Consider the following 22417-nt stretch of genomic DNA (forward strand, 5'->3'; position numbering starts at 1 on the left):
GTTTTATTAAAAGCGCTTCCTTAAAGTATTCAGTTAACCAACAGTGAGGAAGCTGTTATATTACATCATAAAACCCCTGAAGAGGAAACACTTTATTTCAATATTTTCAGAGACAGGAATTGCATTTTGCACCGTTTTCCTCTTAACAAACACTACTTCCTTGTGGTGCTCAGTTTGAAAACCCTTTGTTAGACCAATACAGCTATGCAAACATAGAACAACTGGCCACACACTTCTTCCAGACATGGTTTCTAACGAATAATGTCTGCTCAAACCAAATCGAGCAGCTTAATGTAAAAAGAGATTTTGAGCAACTAAAAATTAAGATTCTGCACCGTTTAGGTCACTAACCATTTGCATCATTAACTAAGTTAACTCTTTTTGTATTGGTCTTAGACTGTATACAGTAATCAATACTGTTGTAGGTTATATTCTCTTCTCATGATCCACCATACAGTTGCATTTGGTGCTTGCATTTGGTGATGGCCATATTTATAATACAATTCCTACATCTATATCTGAATATGGTGCTTAAACACATTAATTACAAGGGCGTAAGATGTTTGAGGGTCGAATCTTGGCTATTTTTGCTTGCTGGTGATGGAACAGGCTTTATTCTCCTGGGCGTCTCAAATATCAATCAATACCAACTAGAGCTTTTAATGGACCGATGAACCCCAAACTACTGCTGGAACACCTACGCGTCTTTGAGAATCATTTGTTTGTAAAGCAGATATGTTCAAATAATACTTGAATGTTTTTTCATGCATGATTAGAAGATATATTCAGTTTTGCTATGAGTAAGTAAAGTTCCCTATGTATTTGATAGTAAGTGAGGTCCAAAGGCGCCAGAAATAGTTCCCCGGGCGAGTGTGAATCACTGCGCGTCACATTGAGTGGATCGCTATGGAGAAGTAGCGCCGGTCAGTTTTCAGTCAGCTGTCAAACACACTGCAGGAATTACAGTGGCGAAAAGAAACACATGATCGTCACTTTACACACTAAATGATTAATTTTAACTACATTTCTGGAGGTTTCGCAGATTTAAATGCGTCTGGAACTCAGGAGGAGGTAAAACACGAGTTTATACATATTAATTACGTTATTGAAATGCTTGAGGTGACATTTAGCAACTCAAATAAGTTCAACTTATTTATTTATAAAATAAATAACGTTTGAAAAATGTTTATTTTATATTGCCTTTAACGTTTAAATGATACAGCTATGAATTTAAGGAAAGAATGACGAGGAGAAGTAGAAACTAAAACGTTGATTGTGAAAGTACCTAAATTTCCAGCTCAGGATCAACAATGACCTTAAACAAACTGTTTTTTTAAAGACAAAAACTCAAATAAAAATGTATTTATTCGATGTTTTTTGCTGTTTTGGCGAGTTTTAAACTCTGATCTCGTGATTGACAGTCATGCTAATCGGCTAACGCGGCGGTTTGATTTATAACTTCTAACTTTGAGATTCACCTTTAACGTTATATAGTGTTTCATAAAATGAACTCTTGTAAATATGCGTTCAAAACTAAGCGGAAGTGGTAAAAATGTGTGTAAATGTGTGAGAGAGTAAGCGTTTTGTCTTTTCTGCTGACTTTCAGATGTGTGAAAAACAAATAAAGCGAATAAAAGTTCCCAAAAATAATTATATATCACGTTTTTGTTGTATATTCGGTTAGTTTAAGCATTGCTTTATATCATATAGTTTATACGGTTTATGTCTGTATATATTGTCCTTCAATGGAACTATTTTTGTGTGGAAAAGCAAAGGAAAATCACTGAAAAATAGAGGAGAGATGCGTGGTAGTCATGCTTTTTCAATTGAATTTCCCTGGAATCATATGACTGAGGAAGGCTGTGTCTCAGCCTAGTGAGCTCACTGTGCTGCTGCCTATTGAGGGCTCATTTTTGGGCATAATCAGACTCAGAACGCACTTATGATGACCAAAAGTGCTGCTGTTTGAATGCTTGTGTACCTGGTAACAATGTTTGCATACATTTTTGTGATTGGTTGCTTGTTAAAACATGCCATGCATGCATAATCTGCCTAAAGTTGCTGTTTGGAATACACATATGATGCCTAAAAAAATGCATCTATGATATTACACCAAAATGCTGTCTAGTTAGACAAACATGCTGCATTCACTAATGATTCCTACTAAAAAGCCAATGTTATTGTTGTTTCCTCTCAGGCCGGTGCAGGATGATTCCTGTGGTTCCTGTGGAGTCCTGCACTCATGTCCTGGCAGAGTTTGACTGTCTGGACCCCCTCCTTTCCGCCCTGCGACTGGACTCGGGACGCATCAAAGTAACATACGCACTTACCTACTCAACTACCTCAACTATTGTGAAAGAGTAGAAGTGTTTGTTGATACAGCTTTTATGGCAACTGTTATCCAAGCTGACCTGAATTGCGGTTGGTGGTGTTTACTTTTGAGGGAGCTTAATTAAACATCTTTCAGATTTTGTTGATTTCATGCCATGAGAATAAGAATGGGGAATAATTTAGTTGATGAATCAAACAAAACATGTTCGGGTCAAGTAGTTTCACCCTAAAACCAAAAGAAAAGAAAAAAGAGAAAACAAATATTAACATTAGAAACATTACAAATATATAACATTACAATTTTTTTCTTTTTTTTTTTGCATTGTGACATAAGATTATTAGAAATTAAAGAAATTAATACTTTTATTCATCAAAAAGCATTAAATTGATCAAATGTCATCGTGAAGAAATGTTTCAATTTCATATAAATGCTGTTAAAGAATCCTGAAAAAATAACAACTTATATATATAATTGCGATTTAAATGTTGCATGTAATATTTTTGAATTTCAATAATGAGGCTTATTTTATTGTTTCATTACGTTAATGACAACTGGGTGGCTTAATTGTCATGAAAATTATCTTCATAGCTATTTTCTGAAAATTCTGTCATTAATTTACTCACCCTCATGTCGTTCCAAACGCGTAAGACTTTCGTTCATCTTCGGAACACAAATAAAGATATTTTTAATGAAATCTGTGTGATTTCTGTCCCTCCATTGACAGCTACGCAAGTACCACTTTTACACTTCAAAAATTTCAAAATAGAATTTTCATTTTGGGGTGAACGAACCCTTTAAGCAATCAATAATGTTATATTTAAAGGTATACTCCACTTTTTTTTGGAAATAGGCTCATTTTACAACTCCCCCAGAGTTAAACAGTTTTACCGTTTTCGAATCCATTCAGCCGATCTCCGGATCTGGCGGTACCACTTTTAGCATAGCTTAGCATAGATCATTGAATCGGACAGGACCATTAGCATCTCTCTCAAAAAATGACCAAAGATACTTCTGACTCTTCTGTAGTTACATCGTGTACTAAGACCGACGGAAAATGAAAAGTTGCGATTTTCTAGGCTGATATGGCTAGGAACTATACTCTCATTCCTGCGTAATAATCAAGGCGGCATAATGATATGACGCAGCACCTGAAAATAGTCCCCAGCTCGGTAACTTCCAACGTGACCGGGACTAAGTTTGTCTAACCTATTAGACCTATTTTCAGGCGCTGCGTCATATCATTACGCCTGCTGGACTCATGGTACGGCAGCAAAGTTTCTTGATTATTACGCAGGAATGAGAGTATAGTTCCTAGCCATATCAGCCTAGAAAATCGCAACTTTACATTTTCCGTCGGTCTTAGTACACGATGTAACTACAGAAGAGTCAAGTTTTAAATAGGAAAAATATCGAAACTCTTTGGTCATTTTTTTGAGAGAGATGCTAATGGTCCTGTCCGATTCAATGATCTATGCTAAGCTATGCTAAAAGTGGTACCGCCAGACCCGGAGTTCGGCTGAATGGATTCGAAAACGGTAAAACTCAACTGTTTAACTCTGGGGGAGTTGTAAAATGAGCCTATTTCCAAAAAAAGTGAAGTATCCCTTTAATTATTTCTATATTCAGGATGAGATATGACCTGTAGATTTTGTGAGATTCACTCTGATATCCTTCTCTCTCTGTCTGTGTCCCGCAGTGCACATGCCTCTCGGTGTCCAGAAAGTGGCTCGCTCTGGGCACGTCCTCTGGAGGACTTCACCTCATTCAGAGAGACGGCTGGAAGCAGAAACTCATCCTCACACACAAAGTACACACAGCCAACCCATTTAACAAGTTCCCCTTTTACACACTTAGTGACTGAGTTGATGCATAGAACTATCAGCAGTGTTGAAATGCTACTGTCCAATGTTATCAATTGTGTGTTTAGCCTTTGTGCAGTTTGCAGTGGTGTATGCATGATGCGTTTGCTTCTTCCTGTGTTTTATTGGCTCTGTGAAGTAGTTATTGATCACACAGTCATAGTCGGAGTATAATGCATTATTATTGTCGTCTAAATTGGTATCATCTTTCACTAACGTCATGCTCTGCTTTGACTCAAGAAAAGTGTTTTTCAAGGAAACAGGAAGTGTTTACAGACGAGTGAAAATAGGGACAGAATGTAAAAAAAGTCCTGCTGATTTCTGGGATGCATCACATCGAGAAACGTTAATGTCTCCGGATGCTCTTAAAAAAAAAAAAAAAGATTTATAATATCGGCCATAACAATTTTCAGAGTGAAAATGAAAGTGTTCATGACTAGCCACGTTTCCATTACCCTTCAAATTGCGCGAATTGAAATTGCGATTTGAAAATGCGCCCAATTGAAACGCATCAATTTCGCAAAAACTCCCATATTTCGCAAAAAAAAAGTTTTTACGCTCGCATGAGGAGTTTTTTCAGGCAATTCGAAGCAGAATTGTTCGCAAAACTGCGTTTACAGGTCACCTGACGTACGTAAAAGTTGATCATTCTTTAAAGATGACGCGGTGTGTTTGGACAGAAGACGAGACAGAGATCTTTATTAAACTCATAAAAGACTAGCCTGGGAAAACCCAGACAAACTTCCGGCAAATTTAGATTTGCTCTGCAAGTAGTCTGGCAAAGAGCTCATTCAAGCCCATTTCTAATCCGTCGAAATCACGGCACCAATCAGAAACGTTGAGGCGGGCTTTACACGATGACGATCGCTCTGATTGGTTTTAGGTCTATCCAATTGCGCCCAGAGGCATTTGAGCGACGTCCGTTGGTGAAGCGCACCAACTTTTAAATGCATTATTATATTCAAATTGCAAACACATGAGGACAGTCTCCATGAAAGACCCACTGGCAGATGAACGTGCTACTACATTTCTCTCTGAAACGGTAGGAAATTAAATTAGATTTAATAGAGGATTTTAACTGTGAGAAGATGATTGACAGGGCAGTTTACGTGACAGGATGCACGTGACAGATCCGTCCGATAAAGATGACGAAGTAGTCCTAAAGCTTGCCTACTTTTTTGCTACACATTTAAAAGTAAATACCTTTTCTTCACAAAAAGAGTAAATACTTTTATGGCGTAGTGTAACTTAGGCGAATTGGGACGCAGCATATGGCTTTACACGATGACGATCGCTCTGATTGGTTTTAGGTCTATCCAATTGCGCCCAGAGGCATTTGAGCGACGTCCGTTGGTGACGCCCCTTTGGAAATGAGTTATTAATGAAGCTTTGCCAGACCATAACTCAGTTACTACTGAGAATGGTCTGGTTTTAACCAGGCTAATAAAAGATGAAAGTAATATGGGAATACAATACTGGATTCTAAACAACAAAGAAGTGCAACAATTTATCAAGACCTTAAAGCAGAAATGAGAAACCTCATATGTGCCACTTATAAGTATAAGGGGTTTTCCTTGCCATTAATCCTTGGATAACACACACGTCTCCTTTGATTAATAATAATGGCTAGTGCAGTGGCTGCCTATATACGTAAACCAGAGGTGGACAGTAACAAATTACATTTACTTGAGTACTGTACTTACGTACACTTTTTGACTATCTGTACTTTACTTGAGTATTATTTTTTCTGGAAACTTTTTACTTTAACTTCACTACATTTGAAAGACAAATATCGTACTTTTTACTCCACTACAATTCTGTCAGGTCCTTGAGTAGAAAGTAGTAACGTCAGCCAGGGGATGATTTTGATTGCAACTTTTCAAATGAAAGTCAGGTTGATGTCAGAACTCGACTGATGTTGGTTTCTGACGTCAACCCACTTTTCATTTTCAACCACGTCTGTCCAACGTTGGAGATTAACGTCAATCTGGCGTTGGATTCTGACATCAACCTGATTTTCATTTTCAACGTTGGGTTTGTTCTTCTAAATGCGAATTTTGTCATTGTTCTGGAGCACACTAGCTTATAGATAACAGTAAGGCTATCATATTCCTACTAAAAGCCAAAAAACTTTAAATATGCCACTATTGAGGGAACAGCCATTTGGGTGTTTGAAACCACAATAGTTTTTTATCGACATTTAGAAAATATCGCAAATCTGTAATGGAAACGTGGCTAGTGTGTATCTTTGTCTTTATTTAGGAAGGCTCAATCACACAGGTCTCATGCTGCCCCCATGATGAGGACTTTATCGCTGTAGCAACAAGGTAATTCATCTTCGCCACATTCACATGTGCTCCTGGTGTTTGTAGTTGACAATCTGGATGCGTTTGTTTGTGTGTGTACGCCAGTCAGGGGTTGCTGGTCGTGTGGGAGCTGCACTTGGAGAGGCGTGGCCGTCCTGAACGCGTGTGTGTGTCCTGGGAGCATCGCGGACAGACGGTAACATCTCTGTGCTGGGACACCGTGGCCCTCCGAGTGTTTGCTGGAGATGCCGGGGGAAAAGTGTCCTGCGTCCGGGCTGGGTCGGCAAAACTCGGGAAGGTATAAGAAAACCTTTTCCACGTGTTCATACTGATCCCAATCTTTTGAACGGTAGTGTATTTTATTTAAATAACAATTAGTGATTTTGAATCTATGCTTGTTCAGTTCATCTTTATTCATTTCTCGAAGGCAATTTGGTTGCAGCATACAAGCATATACACACACACACTACACACAAAAAAAAAATCCGATTTGTTTTACTAATCGGAGCTTGTGTTTGTTTGTGGTTTGGTTTTGCTTCCAAACAGGGCTCTGCGTTTGTGATGTTCCCAGTTCAGACCATCACCACTGTGGATTCACGTGTCGTTCAGCTGGGGTACACAGACGGACACTTGATGGTCTCGTCTCTCAGCCGCTGTTACCTGTGTGACACCGAGAGGTGTGTGTGTTGGCAGGAAACATAGGACGACATGTCCCTTTACCCGCAATTAGTTTAAAAAACTATTTGTTCACTTTGAATTCTTGACGCAAATGTACGAAAGGTATGATTTGGGCTCTTTATTTGATCAAATTTATCATATCAAACACTGATATCACATTTTCCCCATGTCCTCAGACCATAACTAAGATTAAATGTTTATCAAATGTAAAAAAATTATTTGTTTGATTTGTTTTCTGGGTCTGCTAAAATAGGTTTTCATACTTGAATGTTCAAGAAACACATTATTTTTCACAAATTCTCCATTGTTGCTGCTCCTCTCTTCCCAGCCCCTCCTTCTGAAAAGCACAGTGTGCTTTGATTGGTCGGCTGGTGTGTTGTGATTGGCCCCTTATTATAACCGCCAGTTAACTCAATCAGGCCCCGCCCCTTTATTCTGCATATGAATAATTTAAATGAGGAATATTGTGACTTGTTCATTCCCAGAAGAAAACTCAATGGAGGCGTTTCAGGGAGTTCAGAAACACTGACACTGATATAGAGAATAACTCCCACTGGAGGGACTTTGTGCTTTGTAACTTTGCAGACCTTCTTCATGCTCAAACACCAACATTACACATTAAAGAAAGATGAAAATGTAAAAAAAAAAGCACAATAGGAACCTTTTAATGCATTCACATGCTTTCAAGAAATAAATTCAGTCTGTTCCTGTCTCTCTTTCTCTCAGGGAGAAGTTCTGGCGTGTGGGTAATAAAGAGCGAGACGGAGAGTTTGGGGCGTGTTTTCTCCTGCAGGGTCAGCGGGGTCAGGGGGGTCAGGGTGGGGGTCCTCCTGCCCTGCTGTACTGCGCCCGGCCCGGCTCACGCATATGGGAGTCCAGCTTCAGTGGAGAAGTCCTGAGCACACACCAGTTCAAACAGCTGCTGGCCTGCCCACCGCTGCCCCTCGTCTCTTACAAGTGTGTGTTTGTGTGTTTAACACTTACTTGTGACCTCATTTTGGCCCTTAGTTCTGTATCTCCATTCTTTTTCTCTCATTACATTTTTGTTGTGTATTTTTACATGGCTTGTGTTCAGGAATGAGCCTCATTTCAATCCCGCACAGACGAGTCCACAGTCTCTGGCTTTCCCAAGACTCCTTCAGTTTGGGTAACCACTCCTTGTATTAAAATAACACATGACCTCTTTGGTAAAGACACAGTATTTCATATCTGCTGTGTGTATTATGATTACAAAGATAACGTCTCAGGTTTTAATATTTGACTTTTTGTGTTTCTTAGTGATCAAAATCTGCTCACCTGGACGGATTCTGCCATTTACATCTTCACACCTCACAGTGGTCAGGTTCTGCTGTGGACAGAGGTCAAAGGTGAGAGGTCATGAAAGTGACGCATGCACAAAAGTATATTCACTCCAAACATATTTTTTAAAAATATTTGATGATATTATAGCTCATGGGTCTTTATCTGTCTTCCAAAAAATATTTATTATAAAATTAATAGTTATATAATTATGGTAATAAATAAATATTAATAATATAAAATCAACCCAATTGACATTAAAAAATTTATGGAAAAAAGTCATTTATTGTTTTGTTATTTTCAAAATTGTATTTTTTATATATGTATTATTTTTAGATTTTTTTTACTTTATATATATATAATTTTCTAATAAAAAATAAAATAATAAAAAATACATTAATTTAGCTTATTTAAAAAATATATATTATATGACCTTTTTGACCGTTTTACAGCACTTGGATCCATATCTGTCTTCCTCCCTCTATAGATGTGGTGGAGATTTCAGTTTTCCGTAACGAGGTATTTTGTCTCCATGGTGACGGACGTTTGTCTCACCTGTTGCTGGTGTCACCTGATCGCTGTGTGGAGCGGCTGATGAAGAGGGAGAACTGGACGCTCGCCGCCACCGTCTGCTGCATGTTTCAGCATACCGTTATTATATCCAGGGTACGCACAAACAAGAACACTTTGAGCACGCATTTGCTGTCTTACATACTAGTTTAAAGGCCCCCTGAAATCAAAATGTTAATTTTTTAGCTTTTAGTATGAATATGTTAGCCTTAAGGTTATGAACAAGCTGCTGTGTTCCAAAACAATGACAAAATTCACATTTAGGAGATATAAGCATTCAAAATTTACCATCTCTCACTTCCGCCAGAATGGATCACAGATTTTTATGACACTTCAGCTTCTCATCACATCTTCTGTCCAATCAAATGCTCTCTAGAATCTAAAGCTCCGCCCCCTATGCTATAAACACCACCTGGCCAAAGCGACCGTTGACACGTTGCATTATGGGTTGGAGATGTGTATTCAGTTGCTCAAACACTCAAGTTTTATTCCGTTTTCCAACTGTACGGTGGTTAAGAATGAAATGGACAGTATTTATTCACACCTCTACCATTGAATCCAACGTATCATCAGCGCTCTGATTCGCTTCCATGGTGCTGTGAAGTACGACTTGCAGTCTGTGAGGTAAACTAAACGCTATTGGATATTTTGAATGGGGGGAGTGGCCATTCAATACATCCCAGCTTAGCTTCCTGTTTCAGTGGAAATTACGTCAAACAAAGGTGTGTGTTCCAAGGCACTTCAGGGGGCTTTTTAAGAAAGAGGTAGTATATACTGTTCAGTGTGCTTTAAATATTACTCTAGTGCTCCATTCCAAAAATAGTCTCTCTCTTTTGCATTTCTTCAGGCCAGGAAGTCCCTCCCCATTGATCGACTGGAGCATCTCAAGGCTCAGCTAAACTCCGCCTCCCAGCAGCAGCTGATTGGCCAGCTAGAGGAAGTGATCAGCAAACTGGAGCCACTGGACTCGGCCTGCAGCAGCCGCAGGAGCAGCATTTCCTCGCACGTGAGTGCAAAAACACACAGACAAATGTGACCCTGGATCACAAAACCAGTCTCGAGTCGCACGGGTATATTTGTGGCAATAGCCAACAATACATTGTATGGGTCAAAATTATCGATTTTATCTTTTATGCCAAAAATCTTTAGGGTATTAAGTAAAGATCATGTTCCATGAAGATATTTTGTAAATTTCCTACCGTAAATATATATAAAAAAAACATTTATGTTTGTGAGTGAATGCAGCAAAATCACGAACATAAATGGAGAACTTTAAAGGAGATTTTCTCAATGTTTCGATTTTTTTGCACCCTCAGATTCCAGATTTTCTAATATTTGTATCTCGACCAAATATTGTCCTATCCTAACAAACCATACATTAATGGAAAGCTTATTTATTCAGCTTTCATATAGAACTTAATTTCATAAAATTGACCCATGTGACTGGTTTTCTGGTCCAGGGTCACATATGTATAGAGACACATTTTGAAAATGCTAAATGACTCTTCCTGCGCAGGAGAGCTTTAACGTTCTGGACTGCGGCATCTACCGCGTCATCAGCCGAAGAGGCAGCCAATCAGATGATGACACCAACTCCCTCGCCAACCAATCGATGCTTGAGGAGGAGCGGCTGAAGGAGTTCAATTTCACTGAGGAAGAGCAGGTGGACAATGGTGAGACAGAGAGATCGATTTCAAACCTAAAAGGGAAGTAGTAAGAGTTCGGCTCTCTCAGTGGGAATTCCTTGTCCGAATACAAGTAATCCACTCACATTTCACTAATGACCAGAAAGGGACTTTCTTCAACACATAACGATTTAGCTTGTAAAACTACACAGAAACTGTAACACTGTGTCTTGAAGCAACCAATTTTCAGTAAATTGACATATTTCAGAGTGAGCAAGCATATTCAACAAGATATAAAAATGTAAAGTGGGACTTCATTTTATTTACTGTGACATCAGCCATAAAGGAACGCCATTTTAGAGGCAGAGCATACCCTTATTTTGCATTTGGAGTAACATGCATGGATGAATCATGGAGAATAATAACACCAGGAACATGTATTAAGATAGTAAATAAGTTTAATTTTCGCATCTTCACTGAAAGCAACAAAAAAAACTACATTATGCAACAAACTCAGCCAATCAGAATTGATCTTTAATAACAATTTTGATGTTCAATAAAGGGAACCAATGTGATTTAACTGCGTGCAGAGATATCGACCAAAAAAACCCCAAAGTTTACACTTATGTCAAAAAATATATAATTATTTGTGAATTTTTAAATGGTTTTATAGTAGTAATTGTATGTCAGTGTGTTGTATGTCAAATATTTTGCAATAAAATATACTAAAAACATCAGTGAGCAGCAGTTTAATCATTTATCTGGTGTTTTGCACACTTAGATTATTTTTTTCTGATCAGTATTCTAGCTGACCTTCGTCATGTGATGAATCAGTTAATATCTGCTTTATTCCGTGCTTTCGTCTAGTTGTTTCCACATCTTCTCATTCTCTTCATTCATCTCTCTATCATTTCAACTCCTCCTTTTGCTGTCCTGAAGACTCTCAGTCTGTGCGCGGAGAGGGCGACAGGTCAGACCTCGGCTTGCAGTTTCTGCCTCTTACTTTCCGCTCAAAACCCCCACGAGTGGCCCTGCAGGCTGTTCGAGACAGGTACACACACACACACTTACATCTGACCACATAAATTCCCCTTATATTTCATTGTAATTTCATTTCCTCTTAAATTTCACACCAGACACAGTCTGATTGGCTGGGTCATAAGGAAGCTCTAATGCTTATTAAAATGCAGCTGCTGATACCCAGGTTATTTTTAAAACTGTGACTTCCTGTTTTTATCGTTGTGTCACATTATGTCCTTGGCACATTGTCTCATTTTACACTGATGCGCATGATTGGCGAGGTTACCAACTATTTCTCCTTCTCTTTGTTTTTTTTAATGTATGCAGACGTTGTTTATTTGAAAACCAGCTGCTTATGTTTTGGACTGTCATTGCTGATCTTGGTTATGATCATAGTGATTTATAATCGTAAATGTGTGTGTGTCAGTGTCTCTAGCTTTATGAAAAAGACGACTGAGAAGATCAACACGCTTCAGATGAACTCGGACCTATGGCCTCGGCCTGACCTCAGGGAAGGCGTTCAAGGAGAGGTCACGGCCACAGCGACTCCTCTTCCAGAGGAAGGCGAGCATGAGTGAGTGTGTTAATGTTGTCTGACTGCTACTATTGATGGTTTTATATAGTTATTTTGTTTGTATTGTGGTTTTTGATTGTCTCTCTCTCTATAAGAATGAACGCTGAGCAGTCCAGCTCGGAGTCTGAGCTGCAGGAGTTGAGAGACGCCACAAAGAAAGCCATGTGAGTTCCTTCCTACTGCTGCAGACAGTCAAAGTATAAGCTAATGAATGTTTACATAATGATACATTAAAGGGATAGTTCGGCCAAAAATGATATTAAACCCATGATTTACTCACCCTCAAGCCGTTCGAGATGCCTATGTCAATCATTTTTCAGACGAACACATTTTCAGTTATTTTAGAAAATGTCTTAGATCTTTCAGTGGTTATAATGTGAAGCTATGGGGTCCAGCTGCTTCAAGTCCCAAAAATGTGCATGCATCCTTCACAAAAGTAATCCATCCGGCTCCAGGGGGGTAAACGAAGGCCTTCTGAGGGTAATCCGTGCGGTTTTGTCATAAAAATATACATATTTAAAACTTTATGAATGAAAATAACTGGCTTCCAGTAACGGTCAACGCACGTTCACGGAGATGGATGCCGACGTATGACGTAGCGTTTGATTTAGCTATACTTCGTTCTACGTCACGACGCTTCCTACGCTACGTCCTACATCATACGCTGACATCCATCTCCGTGAACGTGCGTCGACCGGAAGCCAGTTATTTTCATTTATAAAGTTTTAAATATGTATATTTTTACGACAAAACCGTACGGATTACCCTCAGAAGGCCTTCGTTTACCCCCCTGGAGCCGGATGGATTATTTTTGTGAAGGATGCATGCACATTTTTGGGACTTGAAGCAGCTGGACCCCATAGCTTCACATTATAACCACTGAAAGATCTAAGACATTTTCTAAAATAACTGAAAATGTGTTCGTCTGAAAAATGATTGACATAGCATCTCGAACGGCTTGAGGGTGAGTAAATCATGGGTTTAATATCATTTTTGGCCGAACTATCCCTTTAATGAGAGATGGTATAATGTAAGATCAGCAATAAAGAATTATATTGTTAAAAAAGATTTCTGTTTTAAATAAATATATGTTCTGTTGTAGCTCTCAGATCCAGAACCCCATGGTTTTACTGGACCCCGTCTGCCTCAGCGATGTGCTCCGAGACTGGGCCCCGGTTCTGGAGAGGGTTCTGGGTCCTGAGGATTACACCGTACCTAGAGAAATAACTCCTCTAGAGGAGGAAGAGCTTGTTTCATCAGTGTCCTGCTGCGTCGGGGTTCAGCCAGAGGTCTTAACAACGCCGTCTACTAACCTGTATGAATCCGCAACCCTCACTGAAGAAGAGGACCTTGGAGAGACCATCCCTTGTTCCACCGCCCCAGTCAGAGCGTCATTCCCACCTCTTGCTAACCATGTTGAATTAATCCAGCTGTTTTCCCCCAAACCTCTGCCCCCTGACCTCCAGGCTGACCTCTCACAGCTGGCCTGTCTTTATCTGGAGATGGGCTGCCCCGGTAGAGGAGGCGTCGAAAGTGTGTGTGTGTTCCTGAGGAGGTTCTTCTTCCTGTTGGACCAGGAGAGAGTGAGGAAGATGTGTATGCTGAGATACAGAGAGCACAGAGAGGTGCTGAAGGCGTATATCGCTGGCATGCTGGGTACGTTTTCACAAGAATGAATAGTAACTGTTATAATAAACCTGCTTTTTATTGCAATTCTGCTTAGGCAAGACACTACAGAAGAAAAAAAAAGTTTTTTTTAATGCTATTTGGCTTTTTGTAACATGTTTTTTTCAGAGTAGTGGAAATAATACATCTAAAATGCACCTTTAAGGGCCCTTTCACACCTATCTTGTTTGGTCCGGATTTTCTGACTTTTCAGTTTGATCCGAATCAAAATTACAGGTGTGAAACCTCCCCCGGACCACGGTCCGGACCAAACAGACGAAATTTGGTCCGACGAAAAGAGGTAATCTCGGTCCGGATCAAACTGAGCAAAGGTTTGGTTCGTTTCTAGTGTGAACGCATTTTCTGTATGGTTCGGACTTTCGGACTATTTACAGGAAGTTCCGGTGGTTCCCGCAGGATTGCTTGCAGTCTTCTCCTCCTTTCCTGCCGGCGACGATAAAATGTTCACACAACGAGGACGTTCATTTGGCGAATTTGAACTAGCCTCGAGTATAGTTGTTGCTGCTGGTCGTAATACCGTAATAATAACAGTATAGTACATGCTGACGTCAAACGCGCGTCCATTTACAAACCAATCAATGTCAAGATGCAGCCCACATAGATGATGACTACAGGACATTCTAAAGTTCTTTAGTGCGCTCGCATAATTGCAATGTGAACCAAACCAAAACTTACCGAATATATAAAATGTATCAAAACATGAACTTTGGTTCAGACCTTGGTGCGGACTTTCAGGTGTGAAAACGCCCTAAGTGTTTATTTTATTTAATCTATTTGCACCTGTAGATTTCAATCACAATACCTATTTTAAAAGGCAATGAGTTTTTTCTCAGAAATCTCCACTTCAGCATCTTTACATACACCAAACTTTACAGTTTAATTCCTATCTATATTCTAAAGGTTTTAACGGAAGGGTTTATTCATATATATAATTCGCCTGCTTTTATACAACGTTTTATTTCTAAAAACATGGTACATTTTTTTTGTTTCTGGCCGTTGACAGTATTTTACGATTTATGGATTGATGAAAAGAGAAATCCAAAATATGACAATATAATATGTAAAAAAATTAAAAAGGAATTTTGAACCTGGCTTTATCCAGTGTTCAGATTTATGGTCTGGAAATGTATACATAATTATTGCATATTTAATTAGGGAATGCCTAATTTGCATATTTAAACACATAATTTCAGAAAACTTGTAATACATTTTTTTTTTTTTTTTGCAATTCTTAATCAACTTGACCTTGAAAGTATGGTGATATCATTATTGTACTGTATATTTTCACCCTTTTCATCTGAGGTGTCATGCCTTAATATTAATACTGTTAACAATCTGTGGCGGGTGGTAGAGTTCACTCAGGCCAGTAAGGTGGTGGAAGTGATTCAGAAGGGCGACCTGCTAAAGTCTCTGCGCAGTCTGAGAGAACTTCAGCCCTGGAACACACCTCTGCTCCTCTCACACCTGTACAGGTGAGTTTACATCACTCAGAGCAAAACACACACTTAGTATATATATATTATCAATATGGTCACCTGCAGAGGTGTGAACACATCATTTTGTATTCACTTATTATTTATTCATTTTATGTATTTTGTGTAGTTTTGAGTATTTGAATGTACGTGTTAAAGGGATGGTTCGGAGTAATTTCAACCTAGGGTCCTTTGCACCATGACCTCCAGCCAAACACTTTTTTTGAACATTATTAAAGTTAGAGCTTATTTAGAGATATCGATATCAGGAGATTATTTAAATAACACTTGCCTTTTACAGGCTTTTCCCAAACCACTGAAGTGACCTCATTGTCTGGGTTAGCGGTTGCATTAGCCATCAGGCAAGTGTTATTTAAATAAACTCCTGATGTACTAACAAACTTTCCAATGCCTCGTTTTATGAGTACAGAACCTATTTGTACTACTGTAGAAGTTTAGTACCATTCTGGGCATTATTAGAGGGGTCATTTACAAGATACATCATAGGATCCATTAGCGCCTGCACTAAGCCATACGGCTGATATCTCTAAATAAGCTCTAACTTTAATAATGTTCAACCAAGGGGAAAAAGGCTTCTGGGGGGTGTTTGGCTCGAGGTCATGGTGCAAAGGACCCTAGGTTGAAATTACTCTGAACCATCCCTTTAAGTTTATATGTGAAGCCCCTTGACGGTTTAAATGAATTGCCCCATGGGGATTAAAAAAGCTCTAAACTATTTATATTGAATATAATGTTTGCTTTCTTTCTGTAGACTCTATGAGAAGCACGGGGAGCTGGCCGTTCGTGCCTACCCACAGTTCTATCCCACAATCCTCCCCTCTGACATCATGGCTATGGCTTTACCCAGCCACTTTCTGCCTTATCTGGACAATCTGGTCCAATCACGAGCCGAGCAGCAGCGGTACGGCCGTGTTACATTATACAATGTTTTACAATGTTAGTCCTGATTGTTAAGGTTGTGTATGTGTCATGTTTACACTGTAATATTGTATTCTTGTTTTTGAACATATAAAATAATATGTTATAATAATAATTTCTGTCATCTTCCAGGTTGTCTTTCTTGGGTTCTCTTCTCCAGCCAGAAACTCTGCGACAGGATTGGCTGGAACTGGCATTATCCCAAGATGCCCCACTAAGGGAGGACACACTCACTCCTGACGGACAGACCAGGTACACTCTCACTCTCACTCTCACTCTCTCACTCACTCTCTCTCTCTCTCTCTCTCTCTCTCTCTCTCTCTCTCTCTCTCTCTCTCTCTCTCTCTCTCTCTCTGAGACAAAACAATGACACTGACATATTTTAAGTTGTTTTCAGTTAAAACAACTCAAACATGCATTTTAGTCTGGGACTAGATTCAAGCCTTATCTGTGAAACGGGGGGTAAATATACTATATTCCTATTTCTCTGATTATATTGTCTCCTGTGCTGTAGGTGGCACTCTCATTTCTTCAGCTGGGGTTATGGGCGTCTGCTGTCTCTGCTGATCCGCTTGCCTGCTGATCTGACCTCCAAACAGAAGATGCTGGAGATGTGTAGAACTCAAGGGTGAGTGTAGAATTAGAATGGATAGAATTCAGTCAGAATGGGTAGTTGTATAAACTGTGACGGTGTTAATTGTCTCTCAGGTATTGGATGGGTTACCTGTACCTGTGCAGAGAGTTGCAGCGGCGAGCAGAGGCTTTCAGCGCCATCTGCAGACTGGATGACATGACGCTTCTAGAGGAGGATGATGGTAAAACAATCACAGATACTCAAAACTGTCTTTTAGATGAACAGACAAAGAGAGACTATCAATATAAAGTCTAATTCACTAACCAAGAACTGTCTGTCTGACACTTACACCGTGTCCTAACCAGACGCGATGCGATATGATTCCAGCGACAAATAATTTGTCTGTCCACATTAGACGCGACGCGACTGCGAGATGTGTAAAAATCAATCAAAACCCACAGCCAATCAGAACAGCTTGTGGGCGGAGTCTCGCAGCGAGTGCACGGCACCAGAGAGTAATCTTGACGGCACTCGCAAGAAAACGGATAAGCACATAATCAAATTCACAAATATTACACCATTTAAACATTATTCGAGGCTACTGAGTTACTAAAACAATCTTTGTCAAATAATACACTTGTTTGTTCACAGTTTGAACGTTCTTGTTTCCATGTGTTTAATTTCAAGATCTGAGGTGAATTATCCATTGATGCTTTTACAGCTACAAAGCTGGAGCACTAAACGATATTCAAAGTCACATTTCACACTTTTAATATTAAATAAAGCACATAAACAGTACCTGAGATTATCATTGCCACACTTTGTGTTTGTTGTTCCAGCGCGACATCGCAGAAAATAGAAACCGTTTCTGAAATAGAATCGTCGCGTGTGGTTAGGACACGGTGTAACACGGGTATTTTCAAAACCGCAGCTTTCATTCTATGCAGTTTGGCCGTTCGTCCTCACGCAAACTCAGTATCCGGTCACTGAAACCAAACTTTTTTAAAAACTCCTGCCAGGGTGAAGATTTTTAGAAACTCCATTGCAGTGTAGACGGTGAAACCAGAGATTTTGGCTTGTGACATCAGAAGCGGAACGGGATTATCCTTTTTTTTTTTTCAGGTTTCTGATTGGCCAACATGGCTTCACGGTTAGGGTTTTATCGCCACCTGTTGGTTTGTAATGCTCTTGACAGAGCCTAATAGCGTTTTTTTTTTTTTTTTTTTGCATTTTCAAAAATTTTAACGAAGGAGGAAAAACTATGTTTATAAAAATACCCGTGTACATGTGGACTAGGCCTTAAATAACCCATGAATCAGTTCTGCAGCATTTATTCCATATTTAAGGGGCTCTTTACATGACACCGTTTTCAACTAAATCGGAAAACTTTTTATGCGATATCTAAGGAGTCGTTTACACGACAACGGCGTTTTGGGTGCCTGAAAACGCACGTTTTTGAAAACGGTCTCTGTGTAACTAACAACAAAGACGATGACGTCATGCACATGCGTATTACGTGTTCAGTTTATAGTGTTTCATCGCCATCTAATGGCCTGGCAGCAGAATACAGCGTTTTTAGCCGTTTTCGCGGATCCGTGTGAATGGGGATCGTTTTGACGATCGCGGAAAACTCAAAGGAGAAACTTCACAGTTTTCAGCATATTGTGTCGTGTAAACTCACCCTAAAATATCACTTTTTCTCTTTCTGTAGGTATTGTTCCTCAGTCTCTTGATGAGTGGGTTTTGCTACTCCAGCTCTCACAGCAAATCAGTTCAGTCGACGAAGCGCCGCCCACTTCACCTCTGCCCAGCAGCACCAATGGATCCTGTTCAGACGACACTAACAGTAATGGCACGAGTGACAGTTCCTCTGACCAATCAAACAGTTCAAATGACTGGAGCATTCGGGTCAGCCCAGAGAACATCATCCTGCGTCTGGTCAAGGTCTTCGGGCCGGACCAGGCCCTGACGGCCCTCCAGGAACGCGGGATACAGGTGGATCTCAGTTCACGCTCCACGCTGGTCTGTGATCTGCTGCGTATGGCTGAGAAGCGGCAAAGGTGAGCGTGTGAAAAACAGTAAAGTACAGTATATACAGTAGTCGACATTTGAAGTGGATCAAAACCTTTCATCAAAGTCATACATGAATTTTGAACAAAACCCGTTCTTGTCTTAGGACAACTTTGATTAATGCCTGGTTCAGATTACACGATTTTTTTGTCTGTTACGATAGTCACGGTGTCAGATTACACGATTTTGACTCCTACAAATGTTGTGTCGTGGACAAGATACATGTCAGACTACACGTTGCTTTCCGACCAGTCATCACGAGCCGTCTCACACACACATTCACTCGCACATATATACACACACACACGCTCACTCACTCTCGCTCGCTCACTAACTCACTCTCGCACACACACACACTCTCACACACACACTCTCGTACACACACACACTCACTCACTCGCACACACACACACTCACTCACTCTTGACGGAACCTGTCGCGGAGGACCGAAAAAAAAATTAAACATGCTAGTCTTTTTATTGTGATGTCGTGAAGCATCGCAGACGCGACGTAGGTTGTCGCCCACTATGACACACTATATGAGATGAAACGATCGAATCTTGCGTCCCGACGCCCGTCGTCGTTTACGAATCCCCACGACACCCTACGTCAAACGGATCATGCCAAAATCGGGCTAAAATCGTGTAATCTGAACCAGGCATAACTTTTTTGATCCACTTCAAGTGTTGATTACTGCAGTTTTGAGTAAGCAGTTCGCTAGTATTCCACGCAGAACACACTGATTATAAAAAATCATCAGTATATACTGCAAAGTATGCTATTCTTCCATTCTGAACATATTTGTTGAATTCGGAATAACATACTAGCATTGCACTCTTACTATTTCTGCCAGATAACGATATGTAAAAAATAGTAAGAGTAGTATGGTTGTATGCCATTTCTAATTTAAACATTGTTTGTAGGCAGTCTACAGTTATACTCTGCATTATGCCAATAATCCATTCCCATGTAATTGGTTTTGGAAAATAGTAGACAGCGTAGTATGATAATATACTCTACTATAAAAATACTAGTGTATATAGCAAGCAGAATGGTAGTATTTCATTATATGTCATTTAAAAATAAAAAATAGGTAGTCTTACAGTATATATTGTGCTAAAATTCTATTCCAAACATATAGTCTGAATTTGGAATTGCATACTTTCATACTAGTCCAAATTCAGACTATATGTTTCAAAATAGCATACTACTATACCACTCTTACTATTTCTTCTATACCCTTATATGGCAGAAATAGTAAGAGTATGCTATTTTGAATTTAGTTTAATTGGAAAATTGTAGGCTGTGTACTGTATATAGCAAGCAGTACGCTACTATTACATAAATAAATAAAAGTAGATTGTGTACAGTATATACTGTTCAGTATCCTAATAATTTTCCATTCTGAACATATTGTTTGTATTCGGAATAGCTTACTAGCATAGCACTATTTCTGGCATATAAGGATATAGGAGAAATAGTAAGAATAGTATGCTATTTCAAATTTAGACATTGTTTATGTGCACATGTGTACTTTAGTATAAGTGTACATTATATAGCAGAACGTTAGTATTCCATTGCAAACACATTGTTTTAGGAAAATAATAGGCAGTGTACAGCGTATATATTGCATAGTATGTGTATATTTCATTGCAAACAAATTGTTTTTTGGAAAATAGTAGGCCGTATACATGTATATACTGTATTATGCAGTAGTTTTCCTTTAGGAATGTCATTTGAAAACAGTAGGCATAGTATAGTATATACTGCGTAGTGTGCTTGTATTCCTATCCTGAACATGGGTAATGTTTAACAGTTTTTATTCTCATGCATTTTCTCTCACTGTCCTCTTAGAGCACTGATTCAGACCATGTTGGAGCGCTGTGACCGGTTCCTGTGGTCTCAGCACGCTTAAGACCCCCGTGTCCACCTGATCTCTGTGTATGCCTCCAGAAGCCCGTGCTGCTCTCAGTATGGACACACTGCTCTGGGATCAGCTCTGTATGGCTGTTTCTAGACCAGATGATCTCGGGTCACTGGACCTTTTCAGTCACAATCTAAACACAGATTCCACTAGCTTTTTCGCACCAGCGGTGAGAAGACTGTATTGTGCTGTAAATGGTGGAAGTGCTGCGTTGGTGTCACATGACTGAACCGTTCTTCAGTATTTAGTCTCCTGTTTCTAATTAAGCTATTTAATAAGGTGTTGACACAGTATTAACAATGGGCCTTTTTAATGAAATATCATTCATTTGTACATAAATTATCCTATTGAATTGATGCATCAGTTTATGTAAAGATGCTTTAGATTCTATATCCGAGTGTTTTCCATATTTATTATGAGGAATATATATATATATATACAATATTCCTTAAATAGATATGGAAAATAAATAAATGCATATTTATCTATTTAACAGTCTTAATGTGATTTTCATCTGCAAGTATTTGAGAACAAACACGGGCCTTATCAAACAAACTAACAGACTTGTGTTCTTTTAACATGTGAATGTATGAACGAAAGCTTTTTGTAACTAATGCCATCTGGTTTATCAGGCTGCTCTTAATGAAAAGCACAATAAATATGAGTATCATGTTAATTTATAATCGTGTAGAAAGTGTCCCTTTAAATGCACAAATCTCTTTCGCTCTTCATGCAAATTAATATAATTTATACTTTATAGAGACTTCTAGCAATGAATTAAAGTGATTTTTTCACAGTGACACTAGATTTGCATGGTAAATGGTCATTCTATGTTACAAAAACATTGTTTCCTCTGTATGTGGCACACGTGGTCCAATCAGACGTGTAAAGTTATTCACTTCTGTGCGTCAAACTCGTGTTCAGCGAGAACAACGGCCTTTTTAAAGTCATCAAACTGAAATCCCTGACTCTGTTCTCCTCACTTTCCAATTTCTCTTATCAGACTTTCAGAACTTTTCTCTGTTGCTCCACTGACCTCTTTTCCAGGTGTGTCTTCAATCTGATCGTACCCGTGCCAGCAGAAGTGTCATCCGCAGGTGGGCAGAGAGAAGGGGCATTACTGGAAATATACAACAAACTCATTACCAAAAGTATCACACATCCTGCACCGTTTGAGCTCCAGACATGAATGATTCCTCAAATCATGTGTGTTGTTGAGGAGAGCTGTGCTGTTACTCTACCAAGTGATCAGATGCATCATTTTCACCTGCTGGACAGAAAACTGGTAAAATCCCACAGGCTGATACCTATGGCAAGCCGTTTTAACTTTTATTCATTTCCAGGATATGAATCCTTGATATCAACAATTCAATTTTCACTAGTTAAAATGATAGTTATTGATATCAGGAATTAGATTTCTACTAGTAACAACGCTAATTCTTGATATCTGTAATTATATTTTCACTAGTGAAATGTCACCATAGGCTGC

The 22417-nt window shown here is 39.3% G+C and overlaps 1 protein-coding gene across 1 annotated transcript; it reads left to right on the forward strand.

Annotated features, from left to right (window-relative positions):
* The first annotated feature begins 926 nt into the window (after positions 1–926).
* hps5 (HPS5 biogenesis of lysosomal organelles complex 2 subunit 2) lies at positions 927–21611 on the forward strand. Its single transcript, XM_084094900.1, has 23 exons — positions 927–1071; positions 2198–2313; positions 4029–4139; positions 6454–6518; positions 6603–6795; positions 7044–7174; positions 7902–8132; positions 8251–8322; positions 8454–8542; positions 8962–9140; positions 9892–10050; positions 10561–10717; positions 11609–11720; positions 12117–12263; positions 12359–12427; positions 13366–13919; positions 15301–15421; positions 16194–16343; positions 16493–16612; positions 16875–16988; positions 17069–17175; positions 18646–18994; positions 20859–21611. The coding sequence occupies exons 2-23, from the start codon at positions 2209–2211 to the stop codon at positions 20917–20919; spliced, it is 3396 nt and encodes a 1131-aa protein (XP_083951026.1). The 5' UTR covers positions 927–1071; positions 2198–2208; the 3' UTR covers positions 20920–21611.
* Positions 21612–22417: the final 806 nt, after the last annotated feature.

Source organism: Abramis brama (genome assembly GCF_963993115.1).
Source record: "Abramis brama genome assembly, chromosome: 20".
Classification (NCBI taxonomy): Eukaryota; Metazoa; Chordata; class Actinopteri; order Cypriniformes; family Leuciscidae; genus Abramis; species Abramis brama.